The 27,656-nt window shown below is 41.7% G+C and overlaps 1 protein-coding gene across 1 annotated transcript in view; it reads right to left on the reverse strand.

Annotated features, from left to right (window-relative positions):
• Positions 1–27,656, reverse strand: part of ZNF407 (zinc finger protein 407) — a 716,766-nt gene that overhangs the window by 645,419 nt on the left and 43,691 nt on the right. The window contains exon 2 of the mRNA XM_068237071.1: positions 14,222–18,012. Coding sequence (XP_068093172.1) covers positions 14,222–17,972 — 3,751 coding nt within the window. The 5' untranslated portion in view covers positions 17,973–18,012. The remainder of the gene's footprint in view (positions 1–14,221; positions 18,013–27,656) is intronic.

The following is a 27,656-nucleotide window of genomic DNA, read 5'->3' on the forward strand; positions in this document are numbered from 1 at the left end:
CGGAAGTGGAAACACGGATTTTAGGTAGAGGTCTTTCTTTTGCACCGACCAATCATATGGATGTGTTTAACACTATTGTAGATGTAAATAGGTTCGTGCGGAGTCTTTTATTGCGGAAACATTTTTCCGACTCTAACATGGAGGGATTGGGTGAACAGGGGATAGGGACTGGCGTTGCTGATATTGGAGATTTTAAGGAAACAGATGCTAGATGGGCCTTGGATCATCTGGCGTCTGAAAGTACTGGAATAATCTCCCTTGATGATGTTAAGCCGGTCCTGACCCGTAACCCTGATTTCTATCCATTAATGAGCAGAACCCATCATGTTGAGACCTTTCAGGAGCTGGTGGAGAGGGATCTAGTCGAGCTGGAAAGTAGCCGGAATTTTAGTGGCTCTAATCTGTCGCACCGGGAACGGCAGGCCCTCCGTGACCTCAAAAATAACTCTAATATTGTCATTCGTAGTGCCGATAAGGGGGGAGCGGTTGTCGTTCGATAGCGACAGTTATAGAGCCGAAGCATTAAGACAGCTAAATGATCCCGCCGTGTACCAAAAGCTAAGAGGGGACCCCAAGACAGTGTTCCAGAAGGAGCTCCTGGATCTGTTATCCTTTGGCCGAAGTCTGGGAGTTCTAGACCAGAAAATGGTGGATTACTTGGGTGTTACCCATCCAGTGACCCCGGTTTTTCACCATCTCCCTAAGATCCACAAGCCAGGCGTTCCCCCGGAAGGCAGGCCCATTGTGGCCGGCATTGGGTCTCTGGGGGAGCGCCTGAGTGAGTGGGTTGATTCTTTGCTCCAGCCCTTGGTGAGACGTCTTCCGGGTTTTATTAGAGACACTAAGCATCTTCTCTCGAGCCTGGGGGGGTTTTACCTGGAAGGAACATTATTTTTGGATCACCATTGATGTCAAGGCCCTTTATTCATGTATACCCCACCATCTTGCCATTGAAGCCATTAAGTATCACCTCACTAGATATTCTGTCTATCCTGAGGATCTTCAGACCTTTATCTGCATGACCGTCGAGTACCTCCTGGCCCGCAATTATTTCATGTTTGATGGCGGTTTCTACCTCCAGAGATGTGGCGCCTCCATGGGGGCCAAATTTTCCCCGTCCCTAGCCAACCTCTACATGGGGTGGTGGGAGGAGTGCCACGTCTTTGGGGGTGGGAGCCGCCTTCTGGGGGATGTTGCGTGGTACGGGAGGTACACTGACGACCTCTTGGTCATCTGGAAAGGGGCATCCGAGGGTATCCCTACATTTTTGAGTTATCTTAATTCCAACGCCCTTAATTTGCAGTTTACATTTAGTTGGCACAAAAATTCCATAGATTATTTGGATGTCACCCTGGTTGGTGACCCAATTGGAGGGAAGATACTCTCCAAGATCGGAAACCGAGCAGTGGAAACACCACTCTTCGAGCCACTAGCTGTCATCCGACACATACTATTCGCGGGGTCCCTGTGGGGGAGTTTATTAGAGCCCGCCGTAATTGTTCGGAGGCAGCTTGGCTCGAGGAGGAGTTTGGGAAAGTTGAAGCTAGATTGCGGGAGAGGGGTTATCCTGAATTGATGATTAGAAGGGGCAAGGCCCGGGCGCTTTCCAGGGACAGGAACCAACTTCTGGAGAATATAGACCGGAGTGGTACAAAGTCTCCTAGACCCACTTTTGTGACAACCTACAGTGTCGAGTATAACAAGATCGTTTCAATCCTTAAAAAATACCACCCGATTTTGGAGGGGGATGAAGACTTACGTGATGTTATACAGCAGGGGGTACGTTTTGCGAGTAGGCGTGCTCCCACTCTGGCCCAATCATTATCCCCAAGCCTGTTTAACTCTAGGTCTGGGAATCCCCCCTGGCTTAACACGATAGGCTCATATAGATGTGGGGTGAGGACATGTCGCTACTGCAATGTTCATACTCGAACTCAGGAAGCTATCTCCGCTGCGAACGGCCATAGGTTCCCCATTAAACAGTTTATTAAAGGGACTCCGAGCAGTATAAACTACCGCCCTACGTCTTTTAGTTTTCACTATTTTCGCTATTGAAATTGCCGCAGCCGCGATTTCGATCGCGAAAATAGAGAAAACTAAAAGGCGTAGGGCAACGATTTAGTGTCGTCAGAAAGAGGAGAAAGAGAGCTTTAAAATGATATCAATCAAGCCATAGTTATATTGTATTACACAGGCCGACACTTTCCCCAGTGTCAGCAGCTCCATTCTGCTGAATGCAGCTGCTGACTTTGACAAAAAGTCGCCCTGTGTAATACAATATAACTATGGCTTGATGGATATCATTTTAAAGCTCTCTCTCTCCTCTTTCTGACGACACCTAAATCGTTGCCCTACGCCTTTTAGTTTTCTCTATTTTCGCGATCGAAATCGTGGCCGCGGCAAATTCAATCGCGAAAATAGCGAAAACTAAAAGGTGTAGGGTGGCGGTTTATATATCATTGGAAAGAGGAGAAAGAGAGCTTTAAAATGATGTGCATCTTTCCATAGTTTCTGCACTGCTCGGAGTCCCTTTAACTGTGGCACCCGATACGTCATATATTTGGTTAACTGTAGTGAGTGTGCCATGCAATATGTAGGGTGCACCACCAGACCCTTGCGTGCCAGAATAGGGGAACATTACTGCGGTCCGGGCTGGTTGAGTACCAATGTTTCGAGTGTGGCGAAACATTTTCGCCAAGTTCACCACGGCGACATGTCCTCTTTTTCCTATCATGGCCTAGAAAGGATATCCCAAAGTGTTAGGGGTGGGGATACAATCAAACAATTAAAAAGCCGCGAGGCCTTATGGATCTATAGGTTGGGCACGAGACTCCCTAACGGTCTAAATCCCCGGTGGGATTTAGCCTTAATTACCTAATTCTGCACCTGAGCCCGCTTCATTTTCTCCCTCTTTTTACTATTTGTATTATCATTATCGTATATAGTTGATTTTATTATTTTTAATATGCTTACTATTGTTAATATCCCCTCTTTATGTGGAGTTGAAGGTTATCCCTGGTTACAGGGCCGCCTCCCCCACAGGAGGAGGGTATATAAGTTTTCCCTGTGTCAACCTTACTTCAGCTATGATTAAGGACCACCTGGTCTGAAACATGTCAGCTGGAGATGTGTGATTGCGTGTGCTGATTCTTTGGATACGTCCATAATAAAGGACTTTGTTTAGGACAACGTGCGGGCCTTCTTCTTCAGTCTGAAACGAGCATAGACAACTGTGGAAGGTGGAGCGCAAGGAAATAGCCAGAGTATCTTGAGTGAGACGCACCAGGAGGTGACGTCACGTCTCAAGAGTGGAGGACCGGAAGTCGCAGCTGAACTCGGCGAGAGTGAACACCGCAGGCTCGGAGTGAACTACCATAGCGGCGTGATCTAGGCAGATCCATGTGGAGGTAACAAACCTGCAAAATCCCGCTGAAGACGCATAACTTGTAAGTTGTATCCGGACAGTATCACAGGAAGTGGTGAGACCTGTGGTATAGACTGGGAAGTAGTGTCATCTCGCACAAGCCGGAACTTTTACAGCTGACAGGCTAAACAGCCACATATTACCATTAACAGGGACTGTGCAATATCTGCTGGAATGCAGTAGTGCAACATAGCAGTGCAAAATTTGCCAGCAATATAGTAGTTGTAAATATTGACCAACCAGTGAGCAATCAATTTGGGAGAAATAAGGAGAACAGAAAATCCCAATAAATCCTTGTATAATTTTGTTTCCAGAATCTTGCTGCTATTTTAAATTTTATGTATACAAATTTTTGCGATTTTCTCTATATGATATTTATTATTAGTCCTGATCAATTGACCACGTGGTTTGAGAACTTTTTTAGGGGAACCAGCATGCTCTATGTGTGAATGTATATGTGTGTGATCCTAGTGATTTTAGAGATTGTCTAAAGACATAGAGGTCTAAATAAAAACCTTTTTATTACAATATATTGACGTCCAGCGCACTTCCTATTGCTGTATACAATTTTGACCCTCGTTAAGACAGGGAGTAGGGGGTATCCATGTCCTGGATAGTTGCAGCAGGAGGCAGACCATTTTTGTAGAAAAACTGACATAAAATTTACTTACACTTGTGTTAATCTGTCATCTAGGCAGCGCCCTCCAGTACTCTTTATAGTAAATAAACCCCACCAACTCTTAAAAAAAAAAATAATAATAATCACAGAATCATCTACTTTCAGACTGGTATAGGTGTACAATCCTATTTAGGGAATGAAGGAGTCAATTAATCTTTTTTTCACGGAATGGTAAAGGATTATGCATATAATAATAATTGAACTACTTCACGCTCCCATTTCTCAGTGCAATAAAACAGGTAAGTAGTTCCAAACATCTTTATGGGTCGTACAGGACCTAGGTTCTCAACATGTGGTACGTGTACTCCAGAGAGGCGCAGAGGCTGAGGCCGGCAGCAATTAATGGGGCTGATTTATCAACAGTACTGCGCTCAAGCAAATACTAACGAGCTCAAGCAGCGCGGGTTATACTAACAAGCGCCAGCTACGTGCGGTCCTGTCAGCATAGCGTGCACTCTTCACTTATGCACGATGGCCTCGTAGTGTGACCGTGATATTTTTCTTCAGATACAGAAATATTGTGGTTGTGTTATGAGGCTATCATGCGACAGTAAGAACATTCGCGCGTAAGTGAAGAGTGCACGCTACGCTGACAGGATCACGCATAGCGCACGCTCGTTAGTATAACCCAAGCTGCTTAAGCTTGTTAGTATTAATTTGCACTGTTTCAGTGTGGTAGCATTGATAAATCAGCCCCAAAGTGTCAGACTTAGAAAGGCAATTTCATCTGAAGGGCTGACACCATGCTGGATTTTATGGGACAACAGCGCCACCTAGCAGTAGCCATTTTTCCTATGTTCGATATTGGTCCTGCACTGGGAAAGGCTTATGTCAGACATAGTCTAACATGTGATTGGAAAGGGTTAAATATAACTACCAAAAAATTAATAGCTAAAATACAAATATTGACAATAGCCAAAATACAATATTAATGTAAACACAGTTCATAAGCACACCAGCCGTAGTTAGACTTTTATTGTGCATTATCCACGTACAGAACCGGTTCTGTTGCACGATAAAAGTGCGTTGCATCTAACTACAGCTGGTGTGCTGATGAACTGTGTTTACATTATGACTATGGAGGGACACTGCCTATGTCACATCATCAAGCACCCAGAAACGGATGGTATGAATAACTTCTGCTTTCGTATACAAAATACAATATTAGGACCATCTTCATCATTTCCGAAGAGGTCGGAATTTTGTGTTGTGTAGCTGAAGATGTGATTTCACTGTATATGATTGTACTTCTGAAGGATACTGTGTTTAAACAAGAAAAGACGTTGGAAGGAGATGTATACAAGGAACTGACTACTAAACTCTCACTTGATATATGCAGATGATATTGCCACTATAGCTAAGTCATGTGTTATCCTACTATTTTAACCCATCACTTAAATAATAGCACCTAAAAAAAAATCCATAACATGAATAAAAAACAAACAAAAAAACTTTGAATGTCTGTGAAACTTTTTAACATTAGGGGCTTGATTCACTATGCGGTGCAAACCTACTTAGCACGTCTAAAGTCTTTAGGCAGGGTGCTAAGTAGTTTAGCACCGGTTTTCTCAATCAGATCGCGCGCTAAGTACCTATGCGCGCGCTAAGTCCCATAGGCTTTAATGAGCACTTCGCGCGGAGCGCCCTGCGCTCTGTGCAGTGTGCGCGTAAAGTTTTACGCGCATAAAGTTTTGCGCGTGAAAAGCTCGTTTAGACGTGCTATGGGGGTTTTCACAGGCGTGCTAACAGTTAGCACCGCTTTGTGAATCAAGCCCTAGATGTATCAGTATTTCCAGTTTATCTGGAAAAGATTTCCCCCCAATTCTCTCTTACACCCATAAGAATACTCCACTGAATCCATATACAAATTACCAATGGTCCTCCATATAACTTTAGAAATATGGCATTTGTTGGGCAAGATTTGATATAGACATACCAATATTTAGAAATATGTTTTTTTACATTAGCATGTCCGAATCAGCCAGCTTTTTCCCTTTCCTTTTCCCTTTCTTTAAAATGTATTTTAAATTCAGGTTTGATTTAGGTTATAAAAGGTCCAGTATTTCAGCAGAAGATGTAAATGGCAGATATGATATTCATACATACATATACACACAGGAAACACTGTATGCATAGAGGGAAGAAGGATTTCCACTGAATACTGTCCTTACTTAAAGGGAATCTGAAGTGAAAATAAATGTAAGATATAATAAATTGTATTTGTAGTACAGCTAAGAAATAGAGCATTAGCTGCAAAGAACAGAGTCTCATATTGTTTGCAGCACAGGAAGAGTTAAACTTCAGTTGTCATCTATGCAAAATAGCTTCTCTGAGCTCTCCGACCCAACTTTTCTATTTTCTGAAGCACTTATACATCAAAGAAACAGTGAGAGGCAGCTTGAGATAAGGTTTTACTGCAGGGGGGTTCAAAGGGTTATTAGCTCTGTTCTGTTTCATAGTTTAAAGTGCAGTATCTGGTTTGTAATAGCAAATATGACAGAATGATTCAATGTTATAAACAAAAAAAAAAGGCCATATAACTGAAAATAAAAATACGAGACTTTTCTTTGCTACTAATGTTCTATTAACTATCCGTACTACACATACAATTCATTATATCATATGTTTTTATGAGGTTTTTTTTTCACTTCACTGTCACTTAAGTTCTTTAAACAGTGGTGCCAAAAAAACTTGTATACTGTACACACTGCTAAAGCTGGTTTATGCCAAACAGCTATCTCCACTTGAAACAAGTAATAAAGCAGTGTTATGAAAAGATAGTCATTACCCCCTCCCCTGCCCCCTTCACCTGCTTCTGGATTTCAGTCTCCTCAGCCAGTATACCTCACTGACCTCCTGGAACAATCCCATGTATCTGGTCTATGGCAAACACCTGAGGTTCTCAAAGTGGTTGCGAAGCTTTGTTCAGCTTTGTTCCTTGGCTTGATCTGGTGCAGGTTAAAGAACCGGTGTACCATGCCAAATGCCTGCTTTTACAAGTGAATTTTATTTAAGCATTGCAACTACTCTAATAACTGGAAGAAAGTCGACTGTGGAGTTAAACACACAGCTCTCTGCCTTGTCACCTTCACTCTAAATATATCCCTTGCTAACAATCTTCTAAAACATTTGCATAATTAGCCATGAATATTATTAAAATCACTCTGCATAAGGCACTCTATATAGAAGGAAATAACTTAGTTGTAGTTGCCCCTTGAATGTATACCTCCACATAGTTGCCAGAACAATTCATTTAGGCAAGACTGGCCTTTACAGAACATGATAATTAGAAGTACTCTTGTGTATAACGTACAGGAATATTTTCTTACTTTCGTTCGTATTAAAAAAAAAACAAAAAAAAACTTGCCAGTTGTGAGTCGATGTGGCTTTTCAGATTACATTTAAATAAATCTGAAGGGGCTCTACAAATGATGTTGGAAGCAAGCTAACTTTTACTAAATGTTACAATCAATGATGTAACTTTTATAAGTAAGGTTGTTCTGTCATATATTGATAGTTACCTCACTTTCACATACACATTAACTTGATTTTAAATGCAATTAATACATATAGTCAAGGAAGAATAATGGACTACATTCTGCACTTAACCTGGTGGACATTTTCAAATGGCAGAAGTGACCAGTGCAAACCTATTTTGCATTGTAAACGACTAAATAAATCTTAATGGATTAAGAATGATCAGCTATCAACACACAAGGGAAATTAAGTGCTGAAATGCCTACATTGATTATTTTAAATTATTAGCCTTACTCTGTTCTTGAATTTGTATGCTTTTAGTGAGCTTTAACACATTTACAAGACTTATTGACTATAATTACAAGAGAATTCAAGTAATGGACACATCAATTATAAGCAACATGTCTTGACCAGACATTGGCATAAAGAATTCTAAAAAGAACTCCATTAGCATTTCCTCTCTCATTTTATTCACTTTTATCTGCCTTATGAGGGCATTTTGAGGGCTTACCCAGGTCCTCTAAGTAGGCACTGTTTTTAGGAGTTATATTCGCTAAAACATATTTATAAAAAATATATTTTATTTAAAGCGGAACTCAGGCATGCAGTATAACCTTTCACATGTGAATTTCACCAGCATTACAAAAATGATTAGCAATATTGTGACTGCCTAGGCACAGCTGGAATATAAAAAGAGCCATTTAGCGTGGTTTCTCAGGAAAGGCCTCAGGTGGCCCTTTGCAGGTTGGGTAGCTGAACAAAGCTTGATAAAGTAACCAGATCTAAACATCTACATGGCATCACGTGACACTTATTTTACACTGTAAGAGTTTATACATAGCATAATTTATTAACCTGCATACTTAGAACTACAGTACACTTATCTTAAAGTAATCTCAAGAAACTTCTTAAAAAGAGAGCACGAGGTGAGCTCATAAAATAAAACAAAAACAAATTGGGCTATCTGATCCGGGGGGCTGGGAGGATCAGGTAGCCACTAAAACCGCCGCTCCTGTGGGCCACACTGGCCCAATTTCACTTTTGTGACTTCTGAGTCATGACGCTGGAAGGAGAGAGATCTCTCTCTCCCATCGTGCAGGGAGGCGGGGGACCGTCAGGAGGCGCGGTCAGGGTGAGAGAGCTGTCCAATGGCAGCTCTAGAAACCCTGCAGGAATGCCCCTGTCGGGTGTTTTGAACAGGGAATCCCTCTCCCACATTTACCCTTTAGATAGCAACAAATATTGTTGCCAATCTCGGAGGGTCATAGCGCGGCGGTTGGAGGTCATAGAGCAATGGCGGAGGGACACAGAGGCATGTCATGAGGCAGAGAACATGCCTCTGTGTCCCATCTGCCCACCTCTACACCCCCCCCCCCCCCCCTCACACACACACACACTCACAAACCACCTCGGGTTCTCTTTAAAAGAAAATATGGACCTTAGTAACAGACAATATCAACAATTTATAAAGTTTTTCTCCTGTCTTTATTAAGAAATCTGAGGAACTTTACTTGTTATCAACTTACTAAAATGGTAAATCCTTAAACAATTTACCTCAGAACGCTGTATCTTTATCTGCCGTGCATCGGCAGTGTTGTAAATTACTACAGTACTGCTTATGTAAATTACTACTACTCACGCAATAAACTTTTTTCTTGGGGAGTGGGGGGGGGGGGGGGGGGGAAGAAAGGTCATATATTGTGTTACAATCATCAAATGTGAGCTGGTGGGTGCAAAGGAGGAAAGACACACACAGTGTCTCTCCTCCCTTGCATGCGCCAGCGCACCCATCTTCTAGATTTTTAGAATGTTCATTAAAAGTTATGCTTTATCTTATTAGTATATTATGCCTGGTGCACACCAGAGGAGTTTTTCTGAGCATTTTGAGTTTTTAAATCTGCTACTAATGTTATCCTATGTGTCTGTGCACACTGGAGCAATGAGGTTTTGTAAAAAAAAAAAAACCATAGCATTACATTGGGAAGAGCTTTTGAAACCTCTAAAAGCTCTTCCCAATGTAATGCTATGGGTTTTTTTTACAAAACCTCATTGCTCCAGTGTGCACAGACACATAGGATAACATTAGCAGCAGATTTAAAAACTCAAAACGCTCAGAAAAACTCCTCTGGTGTGCACCAGGCCTTAAAGAGTGCTTTTGGTGCAGCTACCTGTCAAACACTGGTTAATGTACAAATTAAACAGAATCTTTAACCTTGCTGTAAGAGGAATTGCCTGCACAGAGCAGGAGTCAATTATTATTATTATTATTATTATTATTATTTATTAGATTTATATAGCGCCAACATATTACGCAGCGCAGAGTCAATGCAGGTGTTTAACAACTGCACTAGTTATTTATTTTTACCATAGAAAAGGTTTACATTTCTGTCAGTTTCTGTAAGAAACACTGTGGAATGGTAGTGTTTATAAGCATGTAAAACAAGGTAAGCAATTTGAAATAATGTTTGCCTTTAAAGGAATACTAATCGATACCCAAGTGTTCTAAAATTACAATGTACAAATAATGTCTAAGTAGCTGTGTAAACATTTTCCTACTTTTCATGTTAAATATCAGAGGCAAAAGCTGTAATTTATTGAGGGTAAGATTTAGCTATATTGGGACAAATCAATTGCAGAAGGGGTGTCTGCTTCAATGCACAGCCAGAGTTGCATATCAGACTACAGAAAGCAAATATCAAACATATCAAACTCTGAAAGCAAAAACAGTATGAAAAAGCTGTGACAATTAGTTACATTTCCTTCAGACAGGTCAGTCAGAAACACAGGACACAGAAGCTGCAGCTGTTGGGAGCTCTCTTCTCTGTCACACACAGAGCTACACATAGAGTTAACTGATCAAGTGTGAGGGGAATTTCCCCTCTCCTCATGGCTCAGTCAGCCATCAGTTTTGGCGTCAGTAAAGTTTGAATGTATTTTGATAACAGTAAACAAAGAAGTTGCTACTAAAATGTATACACCAGTACTTAGCAGCACTTCCCAAACAATTCCTGTGTCATTTGAAAAAAAATATGTGAATCGATGGTATTCCAATAACCTTTGTGATATATAGAGCTAAGCTGAAAGGATTTCATTTTTTCAAAGAAAGTGTAATTTCCCTTTAAAATGTTGGCAAAAATGTTCAAGTTCAACTAAGGGCCCGTTTCCACTTGTGCGGTGTGGAATCGCCGCAGATCCCCCGCCGACGAATTCGCATGCGGGAGAGAAATCGCATGCAAATTTTACCGCGATTTCGCATGCATTAGTGTATAAGCGAATTTAACCATGTCAGTTCCTGTGTGCTTTTTACATTGCTTTCATGCGAAATTGTATGCGAATTCGCTGTAAAATTTGCATACCAAAACTGCATGAGATTTTCCTATTAAATACATTGTATGCGATTCGCATAGCGGTGTGTAGTTTGCGAATTCTGAGGGCTCTGCCGTGCAGATTTCTTTCTGCACAGAAAAATGCTCAGAAATTCTGACAAGTGGAAACAGTCCCATCCACTTGTATTGGCTATGCGAATCTGCATGCAGGAAACGCATGCAGATTCACTCTAGTGGAAACGGGCCCTAAGCAGTCACTGAAATCAATGTTGTTGTTTCATCTGTCACTATATTGTGCAATCACAGTCCCAAAGTGTATGGTCAGCATTAGCTGTACACAATTGGAAAACAATTAGATTTACTTATTAAAGTATAACTCAAGCAAAAACCTTTTTAATTGGAACATGAAACTGATCATTACAATTCCACCACATCAAAGGACCTATAAAAAGAGGGCTAAAATGTCAAAAGAAAAAGGACTTCCTCCAGACATTATGGGCCACTGCATCAAACAATACCATAGCATCACAATGCAATGCAATGATATTCCTATGAGGCTTTAAAGGACAAATGAAGTGAGAGGTATATGGAGGCTGCCGTATTTATTTTCTTTTAAAGGGAACCTAAACTGAGAAGAATGTGGATTTTTCCTTTTAAAATAATACCAGTTGCCTGACTCTCCTGCTGATCCTGTGTCTCTAAGGGCTCTTTCACATCAGAGCTTGCGTTGGAGAACGCTCAAAGCATACGTTTTGTTGTATGCGTTTTTATGCGTTTTGATATGCGTTGCACTGCAGTGAATATGCGTTTTCAATGCGTTACAGCACATAGGAAAACGCAGGTAATTTTTTTTCTTTTTAGTTTTCAACTTTCTACATTGTTCCTCTGTTGCATTCTGGGACTGATTGCCTGCGTTAACGGTTTAAAAACGCGCATAGTGTGCGGTTTACATTGACTAACATTGTAACGCATAAAGCTAGCGTCGGCCGAAAAACTGCGCCTGGGTGCAGTGTAAAGCAAAGCACAAAAACGCAGCGTTATATGTGAAAGCTAAAATGAAAGTCTATGGACTTTCATTTTACCTTGGGTAACGCAAACTTTACCCGTTGTGTTAAAACGCAGAAAATCTGCCCTAATGTGAAAGAGCCCTAATTCTCTCAGCCACAGCCCATCAACAAGAGTGCAGATCAGGTGCTCTGACTGAAGTCAGACTGGATTAGCTGCATGCTTGTTCCAGGTGTGTGATTCAGCCACTTCTGCAGCCAAAGAGATCAGCAGGGCTGCCAAGCAACAGGTATTGTTTAAAAGGAAACCTCCATATCCCTCTCAGTTAAGGTTCCCTTTAAGCTATACCAGTTGCCTGGCTATCCTGCTGATCCTCTGCCTCTAATACTTTCAGTCATAGACCCTGAACAAGCATGCAACAGCTAAGGTGTTTCTGACACTATTGTCAGATCTATCAAGATTCGCTGCATGCTTGTTTCTGGTGTTATTCAGACACTTCTGTGGCCAAATAGACCAGCAGGGCTGCCAGGCAACTGGTACTGCATAAAAGGAAATAAATATGGCAGCCTCCATGTCACTTTCACTTCAGTTGTCCTTTAAGATCTAGTGCAGTGCAGTGGGTTCCGACGCAGTAAAGCATAGCATGCAGTGCATTAACAGGGCAACGCATGTGTCAAAAGTGGGAGTGAGGCATACTTTTGTTGTACTGTATGCCTCACTGTATGGTCGTACTACAACACTACCGCACAGTGTGACTTTTCCGCTCCATTGAGTTGTAATTTTATTGCAATGCAGCTTACACAGCGTGAAAGGACCCTTCCAGGTTTATCATTAATTGCCATTTTATTGTCCTTTATTTTAGTGCAGAAATCATACTGTCATGCAGTTTAAACTGAAGGTAGCCCCTTATTGTACACTGAGCCATCATATGCTCAGTTTACGCTGCTCAGGTTTACTTCAGAATCACTTTAAAAAATACACCTAGCATGTTTCTTAAAGGAAACCTGCGATGTGGTGTATTAGTGTATTTATACTTACCTGCCCCCCCTCTGTAATCTGGCCAGCCGCGCTCTTCTGCACATGCCTGGCTTGGCCATGCACACATCCCCTCCCCCCCCCCCCCCCATTGCGCTGCCAGGAGCATTCTGAACCTGGGAAGTCATACTGTGCAGGCGAACAATGCTCCCAGGCTCAAGAGCACAGCAGGGGCATGCACAGAAGCGCAAGACTAGCTGCGACTGGCAGGATTACTGAGGGGGAATACAAGACAGCAGAGCGGCTGGAGAGGACAGCGAGGGAGCCCACACTCCTCAGGGGGCTGTTGGAAGCCCCAGGTAAGTATAAATACACCAGTACACCACATCTCAGGTACACTTTAAGGTGCTCACTAATGATGCAATATGATTGTACAAACTTACCACTTCTATGTAGTATGAGGGACTACATAGAGTATCAATTCAAGGTGTATTAACTCAGCCGTCTACTACATGCAGTTGGTAGGATTGTACAATCAAGACTGTATTATTAGTGGGCACCTTGGGGATGGAACAGCAGAAAGGAGCCGATTGGTTACTAGAAATGGCCAATAAGATGCCAATGCATATAGCTTGCATTTTGCATGAAAGTTTAATTCAAACCGGAAAGAAATAGAAACTTGGCTAATCGAAATGATCAGGAGGTGCATTTGATTGGCCAAAATCCAATCTGCATACAATTTGCATTACCATTGTAAACATGCCAGAATTATTTTCGCCTCATTGACCATCTCTATGCGTTACAAAAGGCATACTTTGATTTTCTTAGGTTCATACTAAAGCTTAAACTACAGATGGAGAAAAAAAAAAAAAAAAAAAAAAAACCTTTCAAGATTTACTCACGTAATAATCACAATACAAATAAAACTACTGATTGTGGATAAACGTTATGTCAGGGTAAGCAATGCTCTTATTAGTTTTCATATAAAGTGACGCTATGCAGAAATAAAGACCGAGCGTTTCCATCATACTGTTTTGACAAATGCTAATCCTGAATTTCAGCTCTGTTTCAAGTCAAAACATTTTCAAAAGATGTCAGCAATAGAAAAAACTTTGCATATTTGCAATTTATGTTGAACTGAAGCAAATAATATGAAGATGTTTGAGGACTTACAAAAATAAATTAAAGCGACAAGTTTGGCGGTGTGGAGTACGCGTTTCATAATATTTCTGGTCTGTCTGATTTATACTTCAGTTATTCTTACCATTCTCCCTGGCATTTTACAACTCATATAAATATTATGTTATGCAGAATGTCTGTCTCCATCTGACATACCTGTGTGTGTGCGGATATGTGCAAGGAATGCCATGGAATTGCTGCTTTTGCAAGTCTTGCCACAGTATTTGCAGACGTTCCCCTGATTCTCCTCCCGTTCCCGGTTGATCTGCTCTGTGTCCTCCTCAATGTACTTGTTCACTTCTCTCAGCAGCTCTTCATGTTCTTCTTTAATATGGATGAACAAACTTTGTTCAGAGTCAAAAGGCTCAGTGCACTTGACACATTTAAAAGTTCCACCACCTTCTGGTAGCTCTTCAAAGCTGGCCTGTTCATTTTTTTGGTGACCAATGCTAGCCAAGTGCTGGTGAAGATTGCTTTCAGTGAAAAATGATTTGCCGCAGAGCAAACAGTGAAAGTGTTTTTCTTTTACGGGGTGCTTCATTGAAATGTGGACATTCAAACCACTGAGCCCATCTGCTAGGAAGCCACATTCACCACACTGAATTCGGTTGGATTCTCGATGAGAACCACCTTGAGTCTTCTTCTTTTTGGTTACTGGTGCTTTAGACTCTGGACCACTGTTGTTATGGCTGTCTGTTAGTTTATCACACTCCATTTTCAGTTTCACAATTGAAGAGTCAAAGTGGTTGTCACTGTCAGTTATTCTGTATGTACTGACAATGCTGTCCGATGTACTGACATTTCCTGAAATGTTAGCAGTACATTCCTCAAAACTGTTTTCTAGTGTAATGTCTGTTTCTGCAGGATCACTTTCCAGTGGTGTTGACTCTGCATTAACTACATTAACAGTGCACTCTTGTACTGGAATATCCCCTATTCTATTCTCATCTTTCCTACTCTCTTTTTGTATCACATCAATATTTTGCTCACCATAAGAGATTAGATCTTGACCAGCATCCATGAGTCCACCCTCAGTTGCTATTACCACGCTATTCTCCATTACATCCACTGTGTTTAATTCTGGGTTCTGAACAGCGTCTACGGGCACTTCCCCCATATTGTTTTGGTATGGGCTTTTCGCAGCATCTTCTGAGAAGTTACAAGCCATCCTTTCAGCCAGTGACACACTAGACTGGGAAGATTCATGGTTAGTCTTATGATTCTCAGTGGCTGCATGAGTATTCATATCCTGATGCGACAGTGCATAGAAATCACAAGCCTTACAGTAGTATTCACAATCCCTAGCATGCTTATCTTTCACATGCTGCTCTAAAGCTGTGGAATCACCAACAAAACTACAGTGTGTGCATTTGTTTCCACTAAAAGTGAATAGTGAACGGTCAACCTGATTATTTCCATCCGCAGTGGTGTCCATGGAATCTTTTATGCTACACTCACTTTGTAAATCTGCCATGCTTTCAGTTTCTATAGGCTGCTCCCTTTGAAGATCAGGAAAAGCCACAGAAGTTGTTCCAACATGCTCGCTACTAGCGTTGCTTGTATTTCCCTTTTTCTTAACAGTCGGTTCAAATTTTGGCCCATCTATTGTTACTACAATTTCATTCTTCCGCTGGCCTACAGGCTGCTCTTCTACACGGCTTATGTGTTTTTTGGTTAAGCAGTGACGCTCCATGTCACCTTTAGTCACAGTGTCATAGTTACATAATTTGCATTTAAAGTTGTACTGATGTGTATGCTTCCTTCGTATATGCACTTTTAGATTTGTAAGACTCGAAGCAGTAAGACCACAGTGAGGACAAGAAATGGAGAGATTTCCTTTAGGCCTTCCTCTTTTTGGTGTACTTGGAAGAGTGAGTTCTGTGTGAGGAGGGGCGTGTTTAGAGCAATAAGAGTCTTCAGTAGAGGTAACAGTAACCTCTTCACCTTGTGGGCAATCCTTATGGGAAAAAGCAGGTTCAGGAAAAACATCATACAAAACTCTTTCAATACATTCCTCAAAAAGTAATCCGATGTTGTTTTTCTTTGCATTTTCTATGTGTTTGCTCCTTTTAATGTGTCTTTCCATGCCTTCCTTATGCAATGTGTATATATTGCAAGCCTTGCATAAAAAGTGATATTCATAAGCATGGCGTAGTTTAATGTGCCTGGTCAAAACAGTTGACGATCTTGTCTTGTAAAAACACTGTTTGCACTGAAATTGTTGTCTCTTCACTTCATTCACTACCATCTTCTGAAACACAGGTTCATCAGACATGACAACAGCACTGCTTTCTACTGCTGGCAGAGAAACTTCAACCTCTATTTCCTGCTTGACTTCACCAGAAGTTTGTGAATTATTTTTACTGTCAGAAATGTGTTCTTCTGTTGTTTCATGGTGCACTCTATCATCGTTAGACTTAAAGAATACTTTGCAAACACAACAATGAAAGGGCATCTTGTGTTTGGCTGTCATGTGACTTTTGAAAGTTGACTCATCGGAGGCATCTAGACCACACAAATAGCAATTTAACAACACATTTCTCTTATCATGCTTGTCATTCTGGCAATGTTTCTCAAAGTCTCCTCTTGCCACACAAGAGTATCCACATGTTTGGCAATAAATTCTCATTTGTTTTGCATGTCGCTTCCAAAAGTGAACAAACATATCTTCCTTGGTGGCAACCACAGTTTTACAATATATACAGCCATATTGTACCATAGGTGGATTAGTGCGTATGATTTCAAAAGAAGATGAAGGGATATTAATTGCACACGATGCATCCTTAATAATGCTTGTATAAGAAAAGCTGTCAGTATGCTGAGGATCTTTATTTTTTGGGTCTATAGGTGGAGTGGAGCATGGAGGCACTTTTTTGCCTTTTATGTTTGCAATATGATCCTTAAGTGTACCTTTCTTCTTAAGCATTTGCAAGTGCTTTTTCAACTGTGTAAAACAATGTTTTCTTCTATACAAGCCTTTTGTTAAGTTAGCTTTCCTGTCTTGCTTTCTTTTGGCAATTATTTTGCTAATGGTGCTGCATATAGGTGTAGATTGTGTTTTTGATTTCGTCTTCTTCAGGCTAGATTTGAAGAGTTTGGTACTTTGAAGCAAGGAATCTGAACTTCTTGTAGAACTGTTCATTTCAAGGCCTGATTCTGAGAAGCTATGAGTGACCTGCCCAATAAGGTTATTTCCATTTCCACTGCCCTCACTTGAAGAAATTTCACTGCCACTTTCACTGACAACAGTATATTTCTGAATGTAATTTGGGAATGAGTCTGACTTCCGCCGTGCACTTTGGTTTAACTTGGACTTTTGTCTTTTACTAGACTTTTTCTTGCACATTTGTTTTGCTTTTGAAGAAACCTCTGCCAGAGTGCTGTAATGTGTCTCAATTTGAACTGCAGGGGCTGCAGGGTCAACCACAGTATTTTCTTCTGGATTGGATGAATGGAGAAGATCTTCATCAGTACTGCCACTATCTCCAACAGTCTGGATCTCAATATTTTGAAGGACACTGGCACATGCTTGATCTTGAACTTCTTGGCTTGTAGCAGACAATGTTTCTGTGGAGGCTGGTGGATGCAATTTATCAGAAGTGCTGTCACTTTCACCTACTTCACTTATTTTATTTGTAAGAGAACAGTCTCTATTAGGAGAAACCCCTTCCTCCAGACTACATTGTTCCATTTCAAGTTTTATTCTTTTTGCCAAAGGTGGATTTTCAACACCTTCGCTCTCCATTATTCTTGAGCTACAGGTCTCTGAAACGGGTTGTTTATCATAGACATTCTCAGATGCTATCTCACACTGAGAGCCAGAGATGTGCTCAGAGTTATCAGTTTTTCCATCCATCTTTTCTACAAGGGGAGTTTCCTCTGCTTCTTGTCTCTGATTAGTCTCCATATTAAGCACATTCTGAAGAGATCCAATAAAGAAGAGGGAACTGTTAAAACAAAGGAAAAAAGAAGAACATAAGTTATTAAGTTATAAATAAAGGAAAGATTCAAGCAGACACAACTGCTATAACAATTTAAAGAAAATATTGAAATACATACTTGAGGTGGCCATACACCCACAGATTTTCCCCCCAATGTAGCAAGCCGATTTATCGCTCTCTGATCAGAATCTGATCTGACTGTGATTGATTCCTACCACACACAGCACATAAATGGGAGTAGATTTCAGGAGGAAATTTGAAATTTCTACAGTCACTTTTTTCATCTGTATTTTGATTGTGGAAGGCCCTGAACTATGCTGGGCATCTTTAATACAAGTTTGGAAACTACTACATGGGCACATTTTTATTGTTGTATGAAGATACATTTTAACTTTGATATGGAGTCTTTCCACTAGTGAACATCAGCACAGCAAAGTCAGAACTTTACAGCTGCAACACTTTAATGGTACAGGGGCATACATGTAAGTTACTAACTAAAAGGCCCTGTGAAATTCCAAAACATGTTACTATATGACATTTAAAGAGGACCTGAACTCTTGCACAGGACACAAGAAAAACAGAGATAATGCACCCTGTGTGTTTTTAGAGAGAAGAGCCTGCCTGATTCCTCATCTTCAAGCAATCAGAAGTGTGATTTGATCTCTCGGCACAGGCATTCGTCAGTCCTCCGGAGACACAGCTAATATGTAAACACAGGATGTGAAACCTTTGTTTGCTTCCATTAAATCAGGAAGTAAACACACTGCAGATTTCTGGCAGAAGTTTTTGTAAGCTGTAACAAAGAAATGTTTTTCTTTAAAAATTATTATGCAGTTCTTATCTTGTAGAGCAGAGTGGAAGTTCTGAGTTAAAGAGGATCCGAGATGAAAAACTAACTATAAACAAGTAGCTTGTCTACTGTGGCTTGCAAAAGTATTCGGCCCCCTTGAAGTTTTCCACATTTTGTCACATTACTACCACACACAATCAATTTTATTGGAATTCCACATGAAAGACCAATACAAAGTGGTGTACACGTGAGAAGTGGAACAAAAATCATACATGATTCAAAACATTTTTTACAAATAAATAACTGCAAAGTGGGGTGTGCGTAATTATTCGGCCCCCTGAGTCAATACTTTGTAGAACCACCTTTTGCTGCAATTACAGCTGCCAGTCTTTTAGGGTATGTCTCTACCAGCTTTGCACATCTGGAGACTGAAATCCTTGCCCATTCTTCTTTGCAAAACAGCTCCAGCTCAGTCAGATTAGATGGACAGCGTTTGTGAACAGCAGTTTTCAGATCTTACCACAGAGTCTCGATTGGATTTAGATCTGGACTTTGGCTGGGCCATTCTAACACACGGATATGTTTTGTTTTAAACCATTCCATTGTTGCCCTGGCTTTATGTTTAGGGCCGTTGTCCTGCTGGAAGGTGAACCCCCACCCCAGTCTCAAGTCTTTTGCAGACTCCAAGAGGTTTTCTTCCAAGATTGCCCTGTATTTGGCTCCATCCATCTTCCCACCAACTCTGACCAGCTTCCCTGCCCCTGCTGAAGAGAGGCACCCCCAGAGCATGATGCTGCCACCACCATATTTGACCGTGGGGATGGTGTGTTCAGCGTGATGTGCAGTGTTAGTTTTCCACCACACATAGCGTTTTGCATTTTGACCAAAAAGTTCCATTTTGGTCTCATCTGACCAGAGCGCCTTCTTCCACATGTTTACTGTGTCCCTGTCACGGAACAGTCGTGAGAAACGAAAACGCAACCGCAATCGGTTTCCTGCCTCGATTGCCTTGCGCTGCCAAATCAGAATCTCATGTCTGTGGATACCATTCAGTCCAGCCTGGAGGGTCTCTGCTGTCTTCATAAGAGCAGCAGAGTTCTTTTCATGAAACCTGGTGCCTGTGACCTGTTAGCCAGAGGTGCAAACTCAAAGCTTGTCCCAGCTGATTTCACATTCAGATGCTAATTAAAGGAACCAAAAGGTCCCTTTCATACAGGGCGATCCCAGGAAGCTAGTCACAGCTTGAAACTATGTACAATCCACAAGAGAAGTCGGCACACCGTCTATCCATGTATGGGTGCTTGATGAAGTGACATGGGCAGTGTCACATTTAAACAGTCCAAGTAGTTGAAATCATCAGCACACCAATTTCCAACGCACATACTATTTATTGTGCCAGTTTCCACACGATACACCAACAATTGTTTCGGGGCCACACAGGGTCCCCCTTTATCAAGGCATGTGGTTACATAGCATATTAACCTCACCAACTTTTTATACCATATGAACAACACAATCCCCCACCTACAAATGTGTGACCTCACAACATTATGCAATGATTGACAATAGTAAACATTGTACTTCTCTTTAAACTTACTGAACATCAGAGTGATCAATGAATCCAGAAATCATTGTAGTGTACACAGTACTACTATGGTAATAAATCTTAGGGCCAGAGTCCAAATTTAAATGTTACTGGCAATTATTACAGTTGGCATCACCTGGGACAGTGGGATCAAATCGAAGGGGTAAGATTTATTACCATAGTAGTACTGTGTACACTATAATGATTTCTGGATTCATTGATCACTCTGATGTTCATTAAGTTTAAAGAGAAGTACAATGTTTACTATTGTCAATCATTGCATAATGTTGTGAGGTCACACATTTGTAGGTGGGGGATTGTGTTGTTCATATGTGTAACGATTGTGGAACTTTCTCCGTGATCAGCGCACAACGCGTGCGCTGACACAGCGGAAATCCTCCACAAGCGTATATTTGCAGGCACCCAGCAAAAGGTGCTACGCACCTGTAGAGGGAAATTCCTGTCGGCAGATGGCGCTGGGGAGTGCAGAGGAACCAATCCTCTGTACCTCCACAAGTGCCAGACAGGAATTGTACGAAACGCAGAACGCAATCGCAAGAGAGGCGATTGCGAATGAGCAAAGGGACAAGTTGTATGTGTGTGCGCCAATCCAGTCGCCACTCCGTGACCGCGCACACACAACAGCAGATATGAAATAGGAACGCGATCGCGAGAGGTGCGATCGCCAGATGTGACACAAGGCAGATCAGAATAGAATACGAGGGTAGCAAAGGCACAGCAAATAATACAATAAGGAGATACACAAAATAATAAACGCTAGCTAACCGCGAACACCGCACTCATTCGCAACAGTGCACGCGGTTATGCGCGGTCTCCACGTGATAAGCACAATAGAGACAAGCACGCCTAACTAACCATCGACAGACAAACATGAAACAAAGGACGCGAGCACTTGCTTAACGGTTACCTCACCGAGCCTGCAGCAAGCGTAGCGGACAAGACAGACACACGAAAACAGGGACAAGCGAGAGATAGGATCCACAGCACTAGCGAAAAGTGGCTAGCGCGATCCAGGTACAGAGTAGCAGAACAGAAGGATCCCCAGCGCTAGCGAAAAGTAGCTAGCGCGATCCCAGAAGACAGAACAGAAGGATCCCCAGCGCTAGCGAAAAGTAGCTAGCGCGATCCCAGGAGACAGAACAGAAGAGATAGCTGGTAGCAACCGCTGCACCAGCTATACTCCAAGAACAGAGATCAGAACCATTTCCTGTCAACCACCTTTGGGGCAGGACAATGGCAACAGGCAAGACAAGACAGAACAGGCACTACAGATAATACAACTTGACTGGGCTAGAAGGGGAGCCTAAAGCAACCCCCAGGAATTAACTATACTAGATAGCAATGGCTGACACTCCAGCAGTGTCCATCAGGAACAGAGCATGGAAGGGAAATGACCAGCAAAGCCTTCTGGGAAACATAAAGCTCTTATAGTGCCAGTCATCAAAGAAGGCAGGTAGGGGATTTGCATAACAAATGTATGCAAATTCCCCAGCAAGAGAACAGACCAGAAACTTGCAATGGAAAGACAGGTCTCTGTTCCAGAGACCTGCAGCCCACAGACTAGAGGAATGGACAAACAGCTGTCTGCCTGTGCAGCCAGCTGAGCGGATCATCACAATATGGTATAAAAAGTTGGTGGGGTTAATATGCTATGGTGTGCTGATGATTTCAACTACTTGGACAGCTTGAAACTAGACATCCTGGCTGCAGCAAAAAGCAGGAAGAAATGAATGTTGTATATGTTTTTTTGCATATTTAATGAATACCGTTCAGGTGAGAAATGTGAAAATTATATCATTCTGCTGGTCCGGATCTTGTGAGTATTTTGATATTAAATTGGGGCCACTGGCATAACCAGAACTCAGGGGATTCCACCATTTTTTAACCGGGCATGCAAACATGCCCAAGTTTGGTATCATATGAACTGGCCTAGTCTGAGAAATATGAATATGTGATGGTCATGTGTGTGCGGAAAGCGTAAGCCGAGATATGGCAAATGTCATATTTGGTGGGCCTAGAGCACCCCTCCAGGGAGCTCACCGCCCCTGTCCAACCCCTGGGCTGTACTTGAGGCTCCACCCAAAGGTGGGCATTGTTCAAAAGTGTTTGCAAGGGACCACTCCCTCATTCCTCCATTTTTCCACCTTCATGAACACACGGCCACCGTGAGGAACAAGTGGTGGCCATTTTGCTTGAACTTAGCTGAAACAAAGAACTCTGCGAACTTGAAACCAAGGACTTGATGATTTTCCCACAAAAGGACATTTTCCATAAAACTAAGTATTTTTTCTCCCTTTCTTTTATTTTTCATACTGGCTTACTGTTTTAATAATTGTTGATTTTAATAATTGTCTGTATATATTAATTATTTATATTGCCGTGAATAAACGACTTTATCCAAGTCATTCACTGTTCCGCTACCCTGCTTCGCAGCCGCACAAACTGAACCAGACTTCTGAAGAGACGCTACTATTGTTTTGTTGCTAGCTAGACAGAATACAGCGTGTTTTAACCGTTTTTATTTGTAGATCTAGGTTCAGACAGTCAGCGGGCTCCTCTGTCCCATGGTAACAGAGGTGGTGGCAGTTATCCCCTGAACTAGTGTGCAAAGTGTATTTCCGTAACCCACAGGCTCCCTTCTGGTCGGGCTGCTGCCCAAATTTCTGTCGGTTTCTGCGCAAAGATCGCGACCAAAGCTTGCATGGTCTGTGTGCTGAAACCGATTGGAAGGCAATTTGCGGTCTGAACAGTAGGGCTACTGTGACAGTCCCCCACATGGCTTGTGGCAAACTGCAAGCGGGACTTCTTATGCTTTTCTGTTAACAATGGCTTTCTTCTTGCCACTCTTCCATAAAGGCCAACTTTGTGCAGTGCATGACTAATAGTTGTCCTATGTACAGATTACCCCACCTGAGCTGTAGATCTCTGCAGCTCGTCCAGAGTCACCATGGGCCTCTTGCTTGCATTTCTGATCAGCGCTCTCCTTGTTCAGCCTGTGAGTTTAGGTGGATTGCCTTGTCTTGGTAGGTTTACAGTTGTGCCATACTCCCATTTCTGAATGATCGCTTGAACAGTGCTCCGTGGGATGTTCAAGGCTTTGGAAATCTTTTTGTAGCCTAAGCCTGCTTTAAATGTCTCAATAACTTTATCCCTAACCTGTCTGGTGTGTTCTTTGGACTTCATGGTGTTGTTGCGCCCAATATTCTCTTAGACAACCTCAGAGGCCTTCACAGAGCAGCTGTATTTGTACTGACATTAGATTACACAGTGGTGCACTCTACTTAGTCAACAGGCAATGTCTATGGGCAACTGACTGCACGCAGACCAAAGGGGGCTGAATAATTACGCACACCCCACTTTGCAGTTATTTGTAAAAAAAATGTTTGGAATCATGTATGATTTTCATTCCCGTTCTCACGTGTACACCACTTTGTATTAGTCTTTCATGTAAAATTCCAATAAAATTGATTCATGTTTGTGGCAGTAATATGACAAAATGTGAAAGACTTCAAGGGGGCCGAATACTTTTGCAAGCCACTGTATATATCTTATCTAAAGTTTAGATAGTTTACACAGCAAATGTAGCTGCAAACAGCTTTAATAGAATATGACTGAATATTCCTGTGATACAATGACAGCAGCCATGTTTGTAAACATTACACAGAGGCAGGCTTATCTGCATCTTGAGCAAAAAAACCTAATCCCCCCTCCTCCTCTGAAATCTCTGGCTAGTAATACCTCCCCCTCCTCCTGCCCAGACTGAGCTCCCATGAGCCCTTGCTACTGTCTGAAAGAGCCTTGGCTCTCTGAAAACCTATGGGCGTGGCTTCTTTAGTTTATAGGGAATTATAGTATTAACACAAAAACAGAGTATTTGGCTTGAGGAATGCCCTATAAACAATAGGAAAGGAACACAATTATGCAATGAGTAAAAGTTCATCTCGGATCCACTTTAAGGTCCGCTTTAATTCAGCGTCTTAAAACTGTACTTAACACACCCTGAATACATGATTCTTCCCATTATTTGCAAATCTGTCAATATTATTATTATTATTTTCCCCCGGAAAAGTAGATGAGTGTCTGGTTCATAAACAAAATTTGACTGACAAACGTTCATAAAATCTTCCACTTATAAAGCTATAGGACATAAATGGTTTCTTTTCAAAACACCAAAATCTATACATTTCTTGCAACAGAAAAGTAGGTAGGCAAACTACATAAGAATAAACAAAATGCAATGCCACTTAGTAATCATTACTACAATATGTGATGGTAGATATCAAGTGTTCCTGATATTCAGTGTCTTATTCATGTTTCAGAACGACAGAATGGTATTATGGTGACATCTGGTGGCCAAATGAGAAACTGAATAATACAAGGGGGCCTCAGATTTGATGCTAACACAGCAGAACTCAAATTTCTTTATAGCAAGTCAAAGTACATGAAGTATCACCTACACCCATAATAGGTTAAGTAATTTCCAATAATAAATATGGAATTACTGGGATCCGTTTACAATACAGTAATTATAATAATATCTAAAAAGGGACCAATGCTAGCAAATACTTATGCAAATATAAATTCACTAGGCTGTTAACACATGGGACACGTAAAATAATGACTTTTGAGGTAAATATATTAAAAAAATACACAAAGCATAATGTAAGTATTACAAGTGATGTGTTTGTTATGTTATTTCCAGAATTATTATTATTTCTTTGCCTGAAGTTGATTATAAAGCAGAATTAAAAAGGAGAAAGATAGATAAAAATAGACAAAATGAATGAAAAATAAGAATGATAATGAAAACATTATTAGAATATCACACAGTATAACCCACAAGAAGTCTACGTATAAATTGCTTCTAGAACGGCAGTGGTAAGCTTAAGTCATAATGCTGTTTTTACATTCTGGCTTTTAAGAAAAAACGCTCTATATAATTATCAGTACTCCCCAGTGCAAGTATCAAGACACCTATGTGCACTTATCACCCATTTACCATACAAGGCTTGGACAAATCCCAAGAACAGGAACAGAGTAGACAAGGCTCCTTAAAAATTACAGCTAGTACCTAACTTTTTCGTTTTTCTGTAAGGCTGCTTTCACATAGAAGGCAGGTCTGCAGGCTTGGCCCTTGGCAGTTCAGAAGCTGTTTTTTGGCTACCATGTGCCTTCTGGTTGTAGTGTAATGCAGTTAAATGGGAACGTTAATGGCCACACGTGTGCCAGTGCTTGACACACAGTCGGTTACTGGGCAGAAAGTAACCACTTGATGTGTGAGTGCAGCCACCGCCCACTCAGATGTGCCTCCCAGGTACAGATGCTTCTCCACTGCCTGTGCTTAAAAATTGCAAAGTGCCCAGCTGGTGCATGGGAAAGGCCTAACTGTTTTAGTTGAGTAACCATAGTTCTTATAAATTCCCTGCTGGATCATGGACTGGCGAGACTATCTCCTGAATTTAACATTTAAATATCCACCCAATTTATATGCATTTCTTTCTTTAAAGCAAGCTTTATAGCATGTCATATGGCCAGAGCACCAACAAATGACATAAATATCACAGCTTCTATATCCTTTACGCTGCAATAATGAATAAAATACCACTTACATCCATGTGGCTGGTTTCAGACTAAGGATTTGTGGTGTGGCCCTGGTGCCACACCGCCAAAAAAGGCCTTTGGGGATTACCAAGTTAGTATGCGGTAATCCCCTTCTGCTCAACATCCAAAAAGGAAGTGATGCTTGCATTCACTTCCTGTTTCAGAAATACTGAAGTGTGTGAAAGCGTATTGTAAAAATGTGGTTTTGCATATGCGCTCCGCCGCCAACATTTTTTAAAACACCTGCATTGTCATAGGCTTACATGACTTCCGGTCCCACACAGACTGCCGTAGGAGCCGCATGGCAACGTATGTGCACACATTACATAGGACACTTCTGGCGCAGCGTACCACAAGCCTTCTCAATTCCGTTGTCCTTTAAGTTATTCAGTGTACTATACATACGGACTCTCTACAGGGCAGATGTGAATCCATTGAGAATGTAAACCTGAAAATTCTTAAATGTCAAAAACGGGTGGTATTCTGAAGGTCAAAGAGTACCTTAAAGATACACTCCGACCAAGAATTGAACTTTATCCCCTTTTACATGAGAAATCTATTCCTTTTCACAAACAGACCATCAGGGGTCTCTGAGTATGTGCTCCTGGCAGTTTCCTGTCTGTGAACCTTGCTGCACTGTGGGAAATAGCTGTTTACAGCTGTTTCCAACTGCCAAAAAAGCATGCAGCAGCTACATCATCTGCCAACAATAAAAATGTCATCATGTAAAAAATGTCAGAATGTAAATCAGAAGGCAGTATGGAGCTAGTGGATGCCCCTTGAATGCGATCTGGCCCCCACAGTCTGGACTTGGCTGCTCCCGATAAAACCACTGTAGTAAAAGAAGAAGAGAGAGGGGCGCTCTAAGTCCGTTGCACTGCTGGACTGTGCTCTAATAAGACAGGTCTCACCTGTTTGTTGTGGGGCTTGCACAGCGTACACAGCCCAGATCTGCCTTGTCCCTCTTAGCCGAGCCGGGGACTGAGCTCCAACGCGGGGCGGAAGTGACGTCACTCGCTCCAGGAAGTAGTAGGTTAGTTGCCGGGTAACGCCAGACAGCTCAATACGGAACTTCTGGCCCTGTGCAATGTATATTGCTAGACAGGAAACTTAGTTCCTGGTAGGCTTTTGGTGAAATCTGAGAATCCACTGTAATAAGACCTTCTAACCGGGTACAATGGCTATATGGGTACTTAAAGAGACACTGAAGCTAATAATGAAAGAATGCTTCCAAATAGCAAATCAGGTCTGGTATATAGCACGTAACTAGTACGTCTTCTATTCCCGTGATGACAGATAACAGGAGATACTGCGGAGAAACGTTCAGTGCAGTATTCTGTCCTCGATACAGGAGCCATATATGTGAAGCCCACCTTGAAGTCTTCAGGAAAATGGTAACCGCTCTGACAGACACATTTCTGTGAGAGGCATAAGCCAGTCTTGCACATCAAGTGAAGACTTCAAGGTGGGCTTCACATATATGGCTCCTGTATCGAGGACAGAATACTGCACTGAACGTTTCTCCGCAGTATCTCCTGTTATCTGTCATCACGGAAATAGAAGACGTACTAGTTACGTGCTATATACCAGACCTGATTTGCTATTTGGAAGCATTCTTTCATTATTAGCTTCAGTGTCTCTTTAAGTACCCAT

The sequence above is a fragment of the Hyperolius riggenbachi genome, chromosome 5 (genome assembly GCF_040937935.1).
Source record: "Hyperolius riggenbachi isolate aHypRig1 chromosome 5, aHypRig1.pri, whole genome shotgun sequence".
In the NCBI taxonomy this organism is placed as follows: Eukaryota; Metazoa; Chordata; class Amphibia; order Anura; family Hyperoliidae; genus Hyperolius; species Hyperolius riggenbachi.